General features: G+C 40.5%; 1 protein-coding gene across 1 annotated transcript in view; it reads right to left on the minus strand.

The window, feature by feature from the left end:
• LOC129709921 (inactive phospholipase C-like protein 2) overlaps nt 1–15,395 on the minus strand; it is a 251,709-nt gene extending 236,314 nt beyond the window's left edge. Inside the window, exon 1 of the mRNA XM_055656615.1 lies at nt 14,521–15,395. Coding sequence (XP_055512590.1) covers nt 14,521–14,769 — 249 coding nt within the window. The 5' untranslated portion in view covers nt 14,770–15,395. The remainder of the gene's footprint in view (nt 1–14,520) is intronic.
• Between the last annotated feature and the right edge of the window lie 2,800 nt (nt 15,396–18,195).

Here is an 18,195-nt window from a genome sequence, read left to right on the forward strand (position 1 = left end):
AGTTGTATCATAAATAAGCCAGTACCTTCAGCAGCCATACATGCCCAAGCCATAACACCCCCACCACCGTGTTCACAGATGAGGTGGTATGCTTTGGATCTTGGGCAGTTACTTCTCTCCTCCATACTTTGCTCTTGCCATCACTCTGATACAAGTTAATCTTCGACTCATCTGTCCATGAGACGTTTTTCCAGAACTGTGGTTGCTCTTTTAAGTACTTCTTGGCAAACTGTAACTTGGCCATCTTATTTTTGCGGCTAACCAGTAGTTTGCATCTTGCAGTGTAGCCTTCTGCAGATGTTGGTCATTGACAAATCCACGCCTGATTCCTGAAGAGTGTTTAACCATATAACATATAACAATTACAGCACGGAAACAGGCCATCTCGGCCCTACAAGTCCGTGCCGAACAAATTTTTTTCCCCCTTAGTCCCACCTGCCTGCACTCATACCATAACCCTCCATTCCCTTCAGTTTGTGATCTGTCAGGCAGGTGTTTAGGGATTTTTCTTTATTATAGAGAGAATTCTTCTGTGGAGGTCTTCCTTGGCTTGCCAGTCCCTTTGCGATTAGTGAGTTCACCAGTGCTCTCTTTCTTCTTAATGATGTTCCAAACAGTTGATTTTGGCAAGCCTAAGGTTTGGCTGATGTCGCCAACAGTTTTATTCTTGTTTCTCACTCAAAATTGCTTCTTTGACTTTCATCGGCAAAACTTTGGTCCTCATGTTGATAAACAGCAAAAAAAGTTTCCAAAGGTGCTGGAAAGACTAGGTGCTGAGAGCTCTTTTTCCTGCATTAAGGAGAAAATTAAACACACCTGAACAATTACAAACACCTGAGAAGCCATGTGTCCCAAACATTATGGTGCCCTGAAATGGGGGGATTATGTATAAACACAGCTGTGATTTCTACATGGTGAAACCAAAATGTATAAAAATGGCCTTTAATAAAATCTGACAATGTGCACTTTAACCACATGTGATTTTTTCTATTACCAATCTCATATTGTGGAGTTTAGAGTTTAGAGTTTCCTTTATTGTCATTCAAACAATAGTTTGAACGAAATTGCATACCTTGCAGTCATGACAGAAAAAAAAGCAACAGAACACACAATGAACAAAGTTTAACACAAACATCCATCACAGTGAATCTCCAGGCACCTCCTCACTGTGATGGAAGGCAAAAAGTCTTAAAGTCTTATCTCTTCCCTCCTTGTTCTCTCTGTGTGTTGAGGCGATCCAGGCTTTCGATGTTGGGCCCCCCGCCAGGTGATGGTAAGCCCCGCGGCCGAATCCAAGTTCCGCGAACGGGCCGATTCAAACTCCGCGACACAGGGCGGACGAAGTTGCCACCCTCCAGTCCAGCGGACGAAGCTGTTGTTGCGGGAGCTCCCGAGAATCGGCCACCAACCTGGGACCTGCGAGCTCTCGATGTTACCGTCCACAGGGCCCTCGGCCGAAGCCTCAGAAGTTGGGTTGCAGCCACAGAGTCGCAGTACAGAGGCAAATAAATAAATGATGGGTCTTTGTCCCAAATATTATGGAGGGCACTGTGATTCAAGTCCTAACTATTAACAGAACATAATGAAAAAATGAATTTGTATTTATGCACATCATATCTAATTACATGTTCTAGATTGTTCTTTGGTGTGGTATTATACAGTCAAATACACCAGTCAAACAGAAAGAATCACACAGGCAGAAATTATGATACAGTTTTCGTGATGCTGCCTGAGGAAGGTACTAAGAATAAGAAAAATGAAGGGACTAAGAATAAGAAAAATGAAGGGACTGTAACTTCCCACTCTGCAAATACTGCTGTGTGTCTTCCTCTTATGTCTACCTGGATAGAGTCTCTACTCTTCCTGAAGGCAGCAGAGTAAACAACAATCAACCTCAGGCATGTGCAAAATCAACACACATCAAAACAATCAACACAGATTATTATTGTGAAAAACTGAAACATAAAATATTGGACAATTTTAAAGTAGTGTGTAAACCAACCCATTTTATCACAACCCTGACACCAAAAGAAATAAATAACATAAATGTGCAAAAGTAAAGCAAATTGGATATTTTTAATTATAATGTAGCAATATAATCAGTTTTGGACAGTGCAGTCTTCTATTAGGGAGAGTTTAACAGCATAATGTTCATTTGGATTTAAGATAAGCTAATTACATTAATTAACAACCATTTTAAGTTGGTCCCAATAACCTGAGGGCAATTGGGAAAATTTTGCAGAGCAAGAAACGCAAGGGAGGTAAAGCCCCTGTCCCACTGTACGAGGTAATTTAAGAGTTCTCCCGAGTTTTCCCCTGATTCGAACTCGGAGAATGTCCATAGCGGGTCCGTAGGAGTTCGTAGATGTCTCCTAGCGGCTCGTAATGCTAACGGTAGGTACTCGGGACATCCGGTAAACACGCGACGATTTTTCATCCCTGTAAAAAATGTTCACGAGTAAAACAATACTCGCGATGAAAAAAATTGTTACTTTTTACTCGTACGAGCCGCTACAAGACATCCACGAACTCCTACGGACCCGCTACGGACATTCTCCGAGTTTGAATCAGGGGAAAACTCGTGAGAACTCTTGAATTACCTCGTACAGTGGGACAGGGGCTTTAACCACAGTTCGTAGGAATGCATTCCACAAACATGCTTATCATTTACAATAATGTCTCATTGCACACCATTGAAGTGTTTGAATTGTTTACCATCAATGCCAGAAGACATGCAATCTAATACACAGGTGGGGGCTCTGCCTCACACCCGTTTTAGACTATCTAAAAATGACCAATTCATTGAGTATTAATTGTCACACATTCTCTTAACACAGGAAGAACAGACAGCCTTGACAGGAAGCAAACTCTCTGCACTGTCACCAAGTAGAAGTTCTCTAAACATTATCTATTTAAGGGAGGAAACTTCTACAAACGTAGGCCTTATGTGTGAGAGAGATAGGAGAGTAGGTGAAGAATCAGCACAGTAGTGCAGTTGTTGGCACTGCTACCTCAAATTTCCAGAGGCCCAGATTTGATCCTATCCCCAGGTGCTGTATCTGTTTAGTTTGTATGCTCTCACTGTGACCCTAGTTCCTGTTCCCTCTCACATCCCAAAGAACATAGAATTAATTATTAGAATTAGATTCCTTTATTGTCATTCAGACCTTTCGGTCTGAACGAAATTATGTTGCCTGCAGTCATACACAGAACCAATAAAAACAAAACATAGAATAAACACAAATTAAACATCCACCACAGTGAGTTCACCAAGCACATCCTCACTGTGATGGAGGCAAAGTCTTAGTCTCCGTCTCTTCCCTCCTTGTTCCCTCCTTAGTATATAAGATATTCTTGCTCTGAGAAATCATAAGAAAATTTTCCAAGCACCCTCAGGTGATTGGGACTAACCTTAAAATGGTTGTTAATTAATGTCATTGGCTTCTCTCGAGTTCAGATGAACATTGTGCTATTAAACTCTGCCTTATAAAGGACTGCATCGTTCAAAACTTTGATTATATTGCTATGTTATAATTTAAAGTATCCAGATAGATTAATTGAATGTTGTAAATTGCCCTATGTCTAGGTGGGTGATAGGAGAAGTAGAGAAAGTTGAAGGACACATAGAGAGAACAGGTGAATAGAGGCTATAGAGGTGAAATACAGGCTATCCTCGGGTAATAAATGGGCTCCATTTTACAGATGCCCGTAAGTACATTTCTCCACAATTAAGAAAATGCTCCCAAAAAAAAGACTCACTGTGGTAACCATTTCTCCACAGTATGATAATGAATGGCATCAAAAGCACATAAGACAGATAAGAAAGAACAATTACTAAAAGTGCAGAGAGAAATGAAACTAGTCTGTGTAGGAAAGAACTGCAGATTCTGGTTTAAACCGAAGATAGACAAAAAATAATGGAGTAACGGAGTAACTCAGCGGGACAGGCAGCATCTCTGGAGAGAAGGAATGGGTGACATTTTGGGTCTAGACCCTTCTTCAGACTCGAGTCAGGGGACTCTTGTCTGCCATTTGTAGGAATCAACATATGTCAGATTGTGGAATTTAACAATTTGATAAGACTTTGTCTGTATGTACCGGTGTCTATGTTGGGTGATTTTAACCCAGGGATGGTCTGCAAGTAGGAGGAAGGACTCCGTGGGTTGAGAAATGATAAAATATTTATCAGCTGAAGATACAGCATGAATTTATTCCTATACATCCCACAAGCCAATTATTTGTGCCATTTATGTCATCTCTAGGGACTGAGCATGCACTAAGTTTATGTTCCTCATATGTAATAACTTGTTGGGTGACACTGTACCACTGGTTGGGCACCCTGGAGCCTGCAACAGCTGTGGTTGGTAAACTGTTGTAACATGTATACCCTTCAAAATCCTTGGATCTTTGAGAATCATGTGTAAAACAATACATTCAATCATTCATTGAAGTTAATAAAATGTGTCCAAAATTATATTCATGGTAAAGGGCCAAATTTGAATACAATTTTGGGTTGGGGGAAAAATATCCACTTGCTAACACTCTGAATTTTCCAACTGATTGAAATGAACAGAAAATCAGGAACAGGAGACATCAGCTGTATTGTCTATCATACCAATTTTTGAATCAAGTAAAGCTCCAATTAGAAACTCACTTATTTAACATCCATTTTGGTGGCTTATATGTTACCGAAAACTGTGCTCAGATGCAAAAATATATAATTGCATGAAAGTTTTTAAGTTATGAAAATAACATGTTTTGCAAGCTAAAGTTAAATGTGAAAAAGCAAAAACTGCAACTACTAGAAATCTTAAACAAAAGCAGAAAATCCTGGAAACACTTAGCAGATCTGGTCACATCTATGGAATGAGAAACAGGTAATGTTTCAAATCAAGAGACTTCAGCAGAACTTGATCAAATTTGACATCAACTTCCCCCAGCCAAACACTGCAGTGGTGAAAAAATATAAGCAGGTCTTAGAACTTCCACTGTATGTAGCAATGGACTTTATGATGGCACGATGCAGAAGTTACAGTAAAAAGGAAACAGTGTACTCTTCTTATTATGTAAGAGTACAACATTTTCTAAAGGATTAGCAAATTAAAAAAGCTATTAGCCTTTGCTACATTGCCTATTAAGATCACATATTTGTGTGATATTTTAAAGTAACATGAAAATTAATTAATAGCATAAATGAAATTATTTTCATTTTTCTTTTATTGTAGTCAAAGCAATTCCAAAATAGAACTTTCACCAGGACTTCTGCTTTTGACCTGCACCATAGAGACTAAACAATGTTTGCACATTTAACTATGTGCAATAATGCTAACAGATCTGGTACGTGTAGGCACAGTTACAGTACACTACAAACTCCAACTAAACTCAAGCTACAAACAGCCTTGATTGCACTAGGGATTTGAGCTTTGTTTTGGGTTTTGCACTATTTTGTTTGTTTCTTTCTTGCTTTTTATCAAACTTCTTTTTGTTTATTCTGGTGTCTACTAAGTACTATGTTTACATATCTGTTGTGCTGCTGCAAGAAATAATTTATTCCGTGTTCCGTGCAATGCAAACAGAATGCACACCCTGCCCAGGTTCAGCAGAGATTCTGTTCTTGTGAACTGTTCGTAATCCAGACAGTTCGCAATTCAGAACCTCACGTGCAGGCCGGGTTTCCAGGCAACAAAAGATGACTACGGCCCTTCAGCAGCCGGAAATTCAATCCTGCTGATCTCCCTAACCTTTTCCCCAGGATGGAAATATCAAATTCTAGAGGACATAGGTTTAAGGTGAGAGAGGCAACATTTAAAGATGTGCGGGCAATTTAGTTGGTGGTGGTGCCTGGATCACATTGCCGGCAGATACAATAGTGGCATTGAATAGATTTCTGGTTATGGTTATATAGGAAATGTCGAGATATTAATTATTTGCAGGATTATTGGCATCGTGTTTGGCAGAGTGTTTGACAGGGCCGAAGGGCCTGCTGTGCTGTTTTATGTACACAAGATGGCCGATTATAACCTGGAGAGGACCTGCTCTGTGATTCAAATAATACTTAAGAATAAAAACTCTCCTTGCTCTCCAGAATAAAAAGATCTCATTTCAAAAGATAAATGACAACTCTTCTGAAGCTCTCCTCTCCTTTTAATTATTACTTAAGAAACAAATGTTTTAGTTATTTTTTGTCTTGCTGAATGGAAAATATTTATCCACATTATTTCCCCAAAATGGCAAATAACAGTGCAGCCAGCATAAGCTACATAACTTATTTTCGTTGGTCAATGTTCCATTTAAGGAAGTGAGATATTGATGTGAAGGTTTCAGAATGGCAGCACAGCATTAGTAGAAACGTTTAACATTATCCCGCAGTTTTCATAGAAAAGTAAAACTAGTCTAGTTGTGCAAATTAGATATTGCACCCATGATTAACTTTTGAAGAAAGACTGTCTTCATGCCTGAAAAGTGGACAGAATTCATCTATCTTGCTTTTTATGCACTGCGCTGTCAAATGATAAACTTAGTTCATGCTTGACATCAACTGGAACAGAATGTAAAACAAGCTCACTTGCTTTTTATGGATGCCATTCAAGTAACTCTGAATTGAATTTTTTTTTAATCTCACAAAAACGATCATGTCAAGAACCTGGTGCAGGTTAAATCTGGCAAATCCATACGAGTTTTGTTTGTAGCAACTTTGTGTAATAAATAATAAACTTCTGAGTTCTCACTTCACTTATTTCTAAACTTTATTTAACCTTATAGGATTCCCTGTTTCCTACCAATGGCATTTCCTAGATTTTAAGGCACTAAATTGTTCATAACATTGCCCAATACCTCAACAATTAGGAATAATTTAATTTCAGTAAATGCCATTTGTACAACACAATGTCTTGGCTGCAAAGTTGGAATGGAGAAGTTAAACATGCGATTTGTGGTATCCATTCATTGCCGTTTATAGTCATAGAGCGATACAGTGTGGAAACAGGTCTTCAGAACAACTCGCCCACACCGGCCAACAATGTCCCAGCTACACTAATCCCACTTGCCTGCACTTGGTCCATATCCCTCCAAAACTGTCCTATCTATGTACCTGTCTGTTTCTTAAATGATGGGATAGTCCCAGCCTCAACAACCTCCTCTGGCAGCTTGTGTGAAAAACATACCCCTCAGATTCCTATTAAATCTTTTCCCCTTCACATAGACTATATTATTCAAAAACTAAAATAAATAAACTTTTCCCCAATGTCTCACCCACATGTGATAAATGTCAGTCACAAGAAGCTACCATAGCGCACTCTTTTGTTTTTTGTATAAAAATCCAAAGATTCTGGAACAAAATATTTGAAATCTTCACCAAATTAATTAAAATAAAACTTGTACCAAAAGCAGAATGGATCATTTTTGGAATATTGGAAGGTAACCCCGAACTAAACGTGTTTCAAATGAACTTACTTAATTACGGGCTAATAATGGGAAAAAAGCTTATACTCAAATTCTGGAAAAACGCTCCAATACCAACAATAAAAATGTGGATTTCAAACATGTTCGAAACATTACACCTGGAAGAGATGAGACTCCTCCTAGCAGGCAAAGCAGACCACTTCCAAAAGACATGGTCTGCATTTATGGAACTATTACAAGCATAAGGTGCAATAGTAATTTAAAAAATAAATGGTACCAGGATCTGGTAACGGGGGGTAAAAAAAAACACGGTTGGTATATCCTTTTTTGCGGAGTTTTGTGTTATAATAGAGCGATTGTTTCTCCTTTTTTTCTTCTCTTTCTAGGGTCTATTTCATTTCTTTACTTCCTTCTCTAACTTCTTCTCTAAGAGGCTTTCTTTTCCCAACACTTTCCTGCACCTTCACGACTCTTGCTCACTTTCCTTACTTCTTTTATTTCTACCTTTTTTAAAGCTCGAAAAACAAAGTGGTACAACAAATGTAATAAGATATATGTGATGTCTATTACTGTAATTTACTGTACTTCTAATTAAAAAAAAATAAAAAATAAAAAATAAAAAAAATCTTTTCCCCTTCACCTTGAGGGCCCTTGATTCCCCTCCTCTTCACAAAAGACACTGTGCATCAATACCCGATCTATTCCTCTCATGATTTTATACACCTCTATAAGATCACTTTCTCATCCTCCTGTGCTCCATGGAATAGAGAGCTAGCCTACTCAACCTCTCCCTATAGCTCACGCCCTCTAGTCCTCGTAAATCTTTTCTGAACCCTTTCAAGCTTGACAATATCTTTCATATAACATGGTGCCTCGAACTGAACACAATATTCTAAATGCAGTCTCACCAATGTCTTATACAACTACAACATGACCTCCCAACTTCTATACTCAATACTCTGATTAATGAAGGCCAAATTGCCTAAAGCCATTTTGACCATCTTATCTACCTGCGACTCGACCTTCAAGGAACCATGCACCTGTACTCCTAGATCCCTCTGCTCTACAACACTACTCAGAGGCCTACCGTTTACTGTGTAGGTCCCGCCCTTGTTCGATGTCCCAAAATGCAACACTTCACACTTCTCTGTATTAAATTCCATCAACCATTCCTCCGCCCACCTGGCCAATCGATTCAGATCCTGCTGCAATCGTTCACAACCATCTTCACCCATCTGCAAAACCATTAACTTTTGTATCATCAGCAAACTTGCTAATCTTGCCCTGTTTGTTCTCATCCAAATCATTGATGTAGATGACAAACAGTAATGGGCCCAGCACTGAACCCCGAGGCACACGCTGAGTACTAGACTAGTGGTTCCATGGGTGATTTTAATCAACTAAGAACCATTGGGCGACTGACGTGGCAGATGCCTGTCAATCATATGCGCCAGCTTTACCAATTGTTTCATCTCGATTAATATTCCTTCAGCTGATGGATATGCAAAGATGGATATGCAACTAAATATTTTACAGTATCTCAGATCTTGTTTTGTTTTACCAGTTTTTATATGCGTAACATGCAGCTGCTGCACTCAATATTAGAACCATAATCTAAGCAGTCACGTAATATATTGGGAGTTAATATTCCTGCTGAACATACTTTTTCTAGGGTAAAAGTATAGTACAACTCAGTTACTTTCAGTGTACGGTACTGGTGGTAAATTCAACCTGATATTGCAATCATGATGTACAAATTTCATATTTCAAAGAGGAGAAATTTGAGAATTAACTGAAATGCCAAACATTATAGCAATGCTAAAATAAAAAGAAAAATGCTGGGAATATTCACCAGACCTAGCAGCACTTGGGAAAGAGAAACAAAATTAAATTGGCATGTTAGCGATGGAAAAGGAACAAAGAACCTTCAACCAGTAACATTAACTGCTATCCTTTCCACAGAAACTGCCTAACCCGCTGAGTGTTTCCAGCATTTTGTGGTTTTATTTCAGATTTTCAGAATCTGCAGCTATTTTGGTTTCAATTGCATTGATGCTGGAATGAAATTATCTTGTTTAATTCTTATGTGTATACAAAACACTTAGCCATGTAGATTAGCAATACATTGAAACTAAGGTACAATAATATTATAATTAATGATTCTGAGTGAACAAACACTCTTTCATAGCAAAAGGATTTGAGTATAGGAGCAGGGAGGTTCTACTGCAGTTGTACAGGGTCTTGGTGAGACCACACCTGGAGTATTGTATACTGTTTTGGTCTCCTAATCTGAGGAAAGACATTCTTGCCATAGAGGGAGTACAGAGAAGGTTCACCATACTGATTCCTGGGATGTCAGGACTTTCATATGCAGAAAGACTGGATAGACTCGGTTTGTACTCGCTAGACGTTAGAAGGTTGAGGGGGGATCTTATAGAAACTTACAAAATTCTTAAGGGGTTGGACAGGCTAGATGCAGGAAGATTGTTCCCGATGATGGGGAAGTCCAGAACAAGGGGTCACAGTTTAAGGATAAGGCGGAAATCTTTAAGGACCGAGATGAGGAAAACATTTTTCACACAGAGAATGGTGAATCTCTGGAATTCTCTGCCACAGAAGGCAGTTGAGGCCAGTTCATTGGCTATATTTAAGAGGGAGTTAGATGTGGCCCTTGTGGCTAAAGGGATCAGGGGGTATGGAGAGAAGGAAGGTACAGGATACTGAGTTGGATGATCAGCCATGATCATATTGAATGGCGGTGTAGGCTCGAAGGGCCAAATGGCCTACTCCTGCACCTATTTTATATGTTTCTATGCTTCTCTCTTCAGAATACTTCCAAAATCCTTTGCTAAATTAATATGTTTAACAACAGTATCATGCCTACAAAAAAATCTTATTATGAGCTAGAATCATTATGTTATTCAACCCATTAACTCTTTCTGAGCTCCTGTGAATCAATCCCATCAGTATTTTCCCCACTTTTTTCCCCTGGCCATTATAACTAATCTTACCTCAAGTTTCTTTTGAAAACCCTGATTGATTCTGCTCTCATGTTTACAAGCAGAAAGTTTCATATTATAACTACTTTGTATGTAAAAAATATTTTCTTTCAGTCACTTATCCATCATTATATTGTTTAAGAAGGAACTGCAGATGCTGGAAAATCGAAGGTAGACAAAAATGCTGGAGAAGCTCAGCGGGTGAGGCAGCATCAATGGAGCGAAGGGAATAGGCAACGTTTCGGGTCGAGACCCTTCTTCAGACTGGGCTCATGCACCAGGGCGCATGCTCCAGCATTTTTCTCTACCTGACTATCCATCATTATAGATCTGTGGCCCCGGAAACAGTGTTAGCTTGATTTTATATACCTTTTTAATATTTCCTCGCAATCTTCTTTCATCCTTATCTCTGGAAACATTCTTTTCCGCACCCTCTATAACACCTTCACAATCATCTTAAAGTACGATAACCAAAAATGGATGCAATACTCCATCTGTGGCCTAAGCAGGTTTTTCTAAAATCTTCAAAGTAACTGCTTTTATACTCAATGCCTCCACTTATAAAACACAGGATCCTAAACTTCTTCTTCTTGAATTTGAGGCAGCAGAAGTCTGCAGGGTGATGCTATCTGGTTCGACATACATAAGTACCCACCCTAAAAAGGGCGCAAGCTCCGGCTTGGCACCAAGCTGTGGCTGCGGCTGCTGTTCTGTTTCTTGTTGTTCACTTGACTGAGGTCAGTTGACAGGGCTCACCACGGAGAGGTCGACAACATGAGCCCTAAAGAGAGAAGCGGTTTCCTGAAGCAGACTGTTCCAGAACCAGGCACACATTTATATTGATATTTTTCACAACTTGCCCTGTCACCTGCAAAAGATTTATTTTATTCATAACCAGGTCTTTGTTTTCCAGCAAATCCTTCAGAACTGTGCCATTTTATCTATATTATCTCTTCTTATTCATTCTGATTAAAGTGCACATGCTCTGCTTATTGTGCCAGCCGTTCTATTACGTTCCTCGTCACTGCTACCACACCTCAAGTTTTACGACAACAGAACATTTAAAAATTTCCCTTGCACACATGTTAAGTCTGAACTATTTTCAAGCAATGGCACGAGCAATGACCCGTGGGTAACAAAAGAGTCCCCTTGTTCCATCTTTGCCTTGCAGCAATGTCCATAAATCATGATTTGGTAACAATATTTGCTTTATCTTATAAGAAGGCAAGAAATAGGAGTAGGTGTAGGCCAAAGGCTGACATTCAGGAAGATCTTGGCTGGCCTGACTTTGCCTCAGCTGCACTTTGCATCTTGTTCCACAAAGCTGCTGAAACCCTTGTAAACAAAATGTCCATCCATTTTTAGGGAAGTGAATTCCAAAGATTCATTACTCATAGAGAAAGTTCATCTTCATCTCTGTTTTATATGGGAAACCCCAATTCAAAATAATTATACCATCTGGTTCTGCAGCCTCCCATGAGGGGAAAACTCACAGCATTTGCTGTCATATTCTCCTCAGAAGCATCACCTCATACTTCTAAACTCATATATATTGTACAATCTTACTATTCTGTTCCAATCTATTTGCAAGAATCCATTCGCCCATGTACATGCTTGCTGCATCTGCATCCTACTCTTTCTTTCATGTATCAGGACACCCAGATTGGTCTGAAATGCTGCTGAATCTATCTCTATTTAAACAATATCTGGTTTTCTGTTCTTCCTACCAAAGTAGATAACCTCATATTATCTTTCATCTGACAAAGTGTTCCCCACAGGCCTAACCTATCATTTCCCCATCACAATCTTGTCCTTCTCTCTGCTCTTGACTTAGCCCTTCACAGTATTTCTGGCAGTAAACAACAGCATCAACTTGCTTTGTCACCAATCTTTGTGCTGCTGGTAAATGCTGGCAACTTTACACTTAATCTTTTTATTTTCACATTAATGTAAATTGTAAATAGATGGGGGTCCAATGCTGGTTGCTGTGGCAGTCTACCAACTATATATACCTTGCCAACCTAAAAACGGCCTATTTATCCCAATCTTTGCTTTCTGTTAATTTATGAATCCTCTGTCCATGCAGATATTAATACATGCTGATTTTGCCCCTACTCCCATGAATGTTTAACATCCGACGTGTCTGATGTAACAAGTACATGCATCAGACTGGCAACAGGATTATGAAAAGTTGTAAAGATCAGCAAATATATTATTCACCAAAACACACATGATGGCAATGTACACCAACACAACTTTGGTATACAAGCTTTCCACAAATTTCCTTGCATGTTTGCTGTAGTTTCTAAGATTGTGGCAAGCTAGATAAACTCAATAAATTATTAGTTTTAAGTATTCTCCACTATATTTTGAAATTCTGCATCTCAGACATAAAAAAATCCAAGTGGCAGAACAATCAGGTAATATTCCATGTGTTAACATGGTAACAATGCCCAGGAAATAATTTAGGAATATATTGGAACTGAAAAATTAAAAATGTATTATACAACATCTGTGTTAGCCTTACGTACCTTCAATAATCATTTACAGAACAACACTGTCAAAGACCTGAAAATCAGATTACTTTCAATCAAAGTTCATCAATGTACATGGGGTGAGGTGGAGGAAACCAAAGTGCAAAGAAATCCAACCAGAATATGTGGAAGGTTTTAGACAAGATTAAATTATATGGACCCTATATGGTTCCCAAATAAACTTAGGACATAGGAAAGTACAGCACGGGAACACTCTTCAGCCCATAATGTGCCGAACATCATGTTAACATACACAGCTGCCTACAGATGATCCCTCCACCCCCTGACTTCAGAATTGCAGCAATGATAAAGAAAAATATGAATGTCATAGTGCTCTAGACAATCTTGTCTGTAATTAGTTGAGCATTGATATAGCAAATTCCTTCTTACTTTGAGAATATCACAGTGATTTTTGATCACTGAGGTCATTATGAGCTATATCAAAGTTTATTGGTGTAGTAAATATAAAGGCTAATTTATACATACCTTGTCTTTACAAATATAAACATTATAATAATGTCATATTCTGTATTTGTAAATTACAAGATCACCTGCTCATTCAGCATATCCTCAGCTCTTTGAAATAATAAGTAGACGAATTAACATCTCATCCAAAAGAAAGCACTGCCAACGATGGGGGATCCCTCAATGATGCACTGAACTGTGAGCCTAGGTTATTAATTTTGAGCATCTGGAGTGCGAACTGAACCCAGAACCTTGTACTCTATGAGGCAAGAATGCCACTAACTGAGACACAGCTAATGAAATTTGGATTGACGTTTGAACATTTTGAAAAATACATGTCAGGTCTAAAGCAGGATTCCAAAACATATATAAAACATAAATATCAAAGCTGACAGTGTGGTACAAATATTAATGGAAATTTGCACCTCAGAATTATACACTAAACCGATCTTTAATCGAATCACAAACACGACCATTGATAAAATCCATGCACAAATATCTAGGATCAACTCTTACACTAATATAGTATATATATTAAAATTCGCTACCAAATTATAATATAAACAACTGCCACAAAACAGCAAAGATAGCATCATTCAAGATCAAATCTCCAGAACAATCATGTAGAATTTATTGGAACTATCAGTGGAAAAAATGCCAACCCTTTATCATCAGTTGAAATAAGAACTGCCAAACCTTGATGATTTTCTTGCCAAAAGGGTAAATCTATGGCAATAACAATGCATGCAATGAGGTGGGATTGGGGGGAAAGCAGTAAGTAGTCCATACAAAGTATTTGAAAGCAAAACTTTGGAACGTTGATTTAAATGCCTGAATATGTCTGTCATAAACCATGGTAATTCGATTTAGTTTATGCGTAGTGGTGTGCAAATTAAAAAAAAAAACATTAAATTGCACCTGGTACAACAGGTAAATTCTATCGGAAATTGATCCTGATATTTAAATTCTTAGGACAAGATACCCGACCAAAACATTTATCAATCCAACGGACACAACCATCTACCGAGTAATCTTTAATTGAATGCTTACTTCCCAATGAACAATCACCTGTATTAAGAGGGCTGATGCTGGAATACAAACCGTGTCAGTTTCAATCTTACCTTAATGATGCTGCTCCTGCGAGGTATGCCTGGTTTTCCATCTTGGGATGGTGCTGTTACTGGTGAAGGTGTGCATGTGTCTGCTCCGGGATTTGATGGTAGGACTCCTACCGCTGCAGTCACCGGCTCTTCTCCCACACAGTCTCCGTTTGACACAGCTTCAACTCCCTCCTTTTTGGCCCAGGAGGGCGAAACAGAACACGAAGGCACCAGGGACGGGACACCGCGTTCCGCCTTTCCTTCCGCCATGGCTTTCTCGTTAAAAAAACAACTTGCAAAAACAAAACTAAACAGGGCAAGGTCGACTTTCAATTCTTTAAATTAAAAGAAAGGAAACGGCGATCGTCCACAACGTGCATGGTATATAAATTATACTGTTAAATTGCAAAACAAAATCCAAATACGTGTTGCAAACCTCCCGCTATAATTGTGACAGTCCCTCCTGCACACGAACCAACTACTGCCACCAACCGAAATCCTTCTGAGCACGCAACACAGGAACAAAACGTATCGAAAAGCCGCAACATTTACATTTCTGCGCCTCTGATGTTATCTCGACCAATCCATGAGAGAGATGCGCTGGAGTTGCAGATGCGGGACTTGAATGCGAGCCGGAATATTGCAAGCAAAGAGCTCCTCTAGTATCTTTGATTGCAAGCAAGTGAACGCGGCGAGCTCCAGCCGCACTCGCCCTGACACTGACAGTCAGTCAGTCCCGGGCTCCGGTTGCGTCCGTTTCCCCGGTGACGGGCTCGCGCTCCCACCTCGCTGATTGACGGCTTCTGCCTTGTTTTTTTTCGCACTCGTAGAAGTGGAGGCGGGACGTCGGGATGTCAATCAGCCGGCACGCCAACGGCCCCTGTCAACAAGGAAGCACCTGATGGCAACAATCCCGCCGCCGCCCCGCGCCCCCGTGTCCCCGCCCGCCCGCGCTCCCGCCCGCGCACCTTCTTCCTGCCGCGGCCGCCGATGCTTCCCCACCGGGGAAAGGACAAGCGAACAAGACCGGGCTCATGCATCACAATCACAAACGCTCCATTGGGATAGTCGCCACGTTCTGCCCGTGAATCTGGTCCGAAGGGTCCACATCTGAAACGTCGCCCGTCCATTCCCAACACAGATGCTGCCTGACTTCAGCATGTTCAGCAGCAAGGAACTGCAGATGCTGGTTTAAACCGAAGACAGACACAAAAACATGGACAGGCAGCATGTCTGAAGAACATGAGTAGGTGACTTTCCGGGTCGAGACCCTTCTTCAGACTCCTGAAGAAGACATTCTCGACCCGAAACGTCATCTATTCCTTTCCTCCAGAGATACTGCCAGACCCGCTGAGTTACGCCAGCTTTTTGTGTTTATCTTCAAGTTACTTCAGAACTTTGTTTAATGCTCAAGACTCCAGCATCTCAGTCATACAGGACGGAAACAGGCCGTTCGGCCCAGCTTGCCCATGCCAACCAAGGTGCCCATCTACACTGGTCCCACCTTCCTGTGTTTGGCCCATATCCTTCTAAACCTTTCCTATTCAAATGTCTTTTAAATGTTGTTATAGTTTCTGCCTCAACTACCTCCTCCGGCAACTCATTCCATATACCCACTAGGTTGTGTGTTAAAAAATTGCCCCTCAGATTCCGATTAAATCTTTCCCCTCTTACCTTAAATCTATGTCCTCTGGTTCTTGACTTCCCTACTCTGGGTAAAAACTGCATCTAACCTATCGATTCCCCTCATTATTTTATACAACTCTATAAGATCACCCCTCAGCCTCCTGCACTCCAAGCAATAAAGTCCTAGCCTGCCTAATCTTTCCCTATAGCCCAGGTTTTCAAGTGTTAGCAACATCCTCCTAAATCTTATCCGCAGTCTCTCGTGTTTCCATTTCACTGTTCCATTGCAAAATCGCATGAAAATATGCCCCCTTTGAAGAACTCAGATGGGACTTACCGAAGTCCCTCTCTCATTATCCCTCTATAATTCCTATGGCTCTCTTGCTCTTCGACTGCCCAAACTTGCTAAAACGGCCATGCGTCCTTTCTCAGTACTTGTTTTCGTCACTATTTTGACTTGCAAGGCTTCCAGCTCAGTTTCTAATTTGGTTTCATAACCATATAACCATATAACAATTACAGCATGGAAACAGGCCATCTCGGCCCTACAAGTCCGTGCCGAACAACTTTTTTTCCCCCTTAGTCCCACCTGCCTGCACTCATACCATAACCCTCCATTCCCTTCTCATCCATATGCCTATCCAATTTATTTTTAAATGATACCAATGAACCTGCCTCCACCACTTCCACTGGAAGCTCATTCCACACCGCTACCACTCTCTGAGTAAAGAAGTTCCCCCTCATATTACCCCTAAACTTCTGTCCCTTAATTCTGAAGTCATGTCCTCTTGTTTGTTCATCTAGGATTTTAGGACACAAGGACATTCATCACTTCTCTCAATAGTTTTCTCTCTGTGCCCTAGCATCTGAGGGAGTGTCCCGATCCAAAATGTATGTCTGTCCATTTCCCTCCACAGATGCTGCCTGACCTGCCGAGTTTCTCCAGCAGATAGTTTGTCAATTGGATTGTCAGAGTTGAAACTGGATAGAGGAGAGAGGAACTAAAATGTTTAAATTCATTTTAATAAATATTAAAAGTTCAATATGTTGGGATAGTAACTTTATTTTCTTGAAATTCTTGCTTTGTTTCAGCACACAGAACATAGTAGGCATTTACTACAAAACAGATAAGTGTGTCCATATACCATAATATAAATATGTACACACATGAATAAGTAAACTGATAAAGTGCAAATAACAGATAATGGGTTATTAATAATCAGAGTTTTGTCCGAGCCAGGTTTAATAACCTGATGGCTGTGGGGAAGTAGCTATTCCTGAACCTGGTTGTTGCAGTCTTCAGGCTCCTGTACCTTCTACCTGAAGGTAGCAGGGAGATGAGTTTGTGGCCAGGATGGTGTGGGTCTTTGATGATACTGCCAGCCTTTTTGAGGCAGCGACTGTGATAAATCCCCTCGATGGAAGGAAGGTCAGAGCCGATGATGGACTGGGCAGCGTTTACTACTTTTTGTAGTCTTTTCCTTTCCAGGGCGCTCAAATTGCCGAACCAAGCCACGATGCAACCGGTCAGCATGCTCTCTACTGTGCACCTGTAGAAGTTAGAGAGAGTCTGTAACAGCTATAGCTAGGACCCAATAGCAGCACAGAATCAGGCAGGTATAATTGGTAATAAACCTTATTACGATACAGTAACACAGAGTAGTAACACAGAAATGGGTACACCGTACTCACACAGAGGCTCAGGATTGAGCGAGGGTTCCGAAGAGGGGCAGGCAGGAGACGTAGTCGGGGTAGCGGAAGGTCCGGTAACCAGGAGATCCAACACACGATGCAAACAAACCAGCGAGGGACAGACGAAAGGAGAGTCGAAGCCAGGCAGGTAGTCGAGGAGCCGTTGCAAGGATACACCAAGCAGCCCAGGAGAGAGGCAGACAGAAACCAGGAGGTCGGGGACAGAAGGCTGAGGTGCTATCCGGGAAGATGACAGGACGAATTGGTCAGAGGCAAGCAGGTTCGAATCCGTGAAGGCAGTCGGGAAATCGCTGGAGAATCTTGCATGAATGCTGAGAACAATCTGGCACTGTGTGAATGGCGAGGAGAGTCTATATA

This window comes from Leucoraja erinacea, chromosome 2, assembly GCF_028641065.1.
Source record: "Leucoraja erinacea ecotype New England chromosome 2, Leri_hhj_1, whole genome shotgun sequence".
Classification (NCBI taxonomy): domain Eukaryota; kingdom Metazoa; phylum Chordata; class Chondrichthyes; order Rajiformes; family Rajidae; genus Leucoraja; species Leucoraja erinaceus.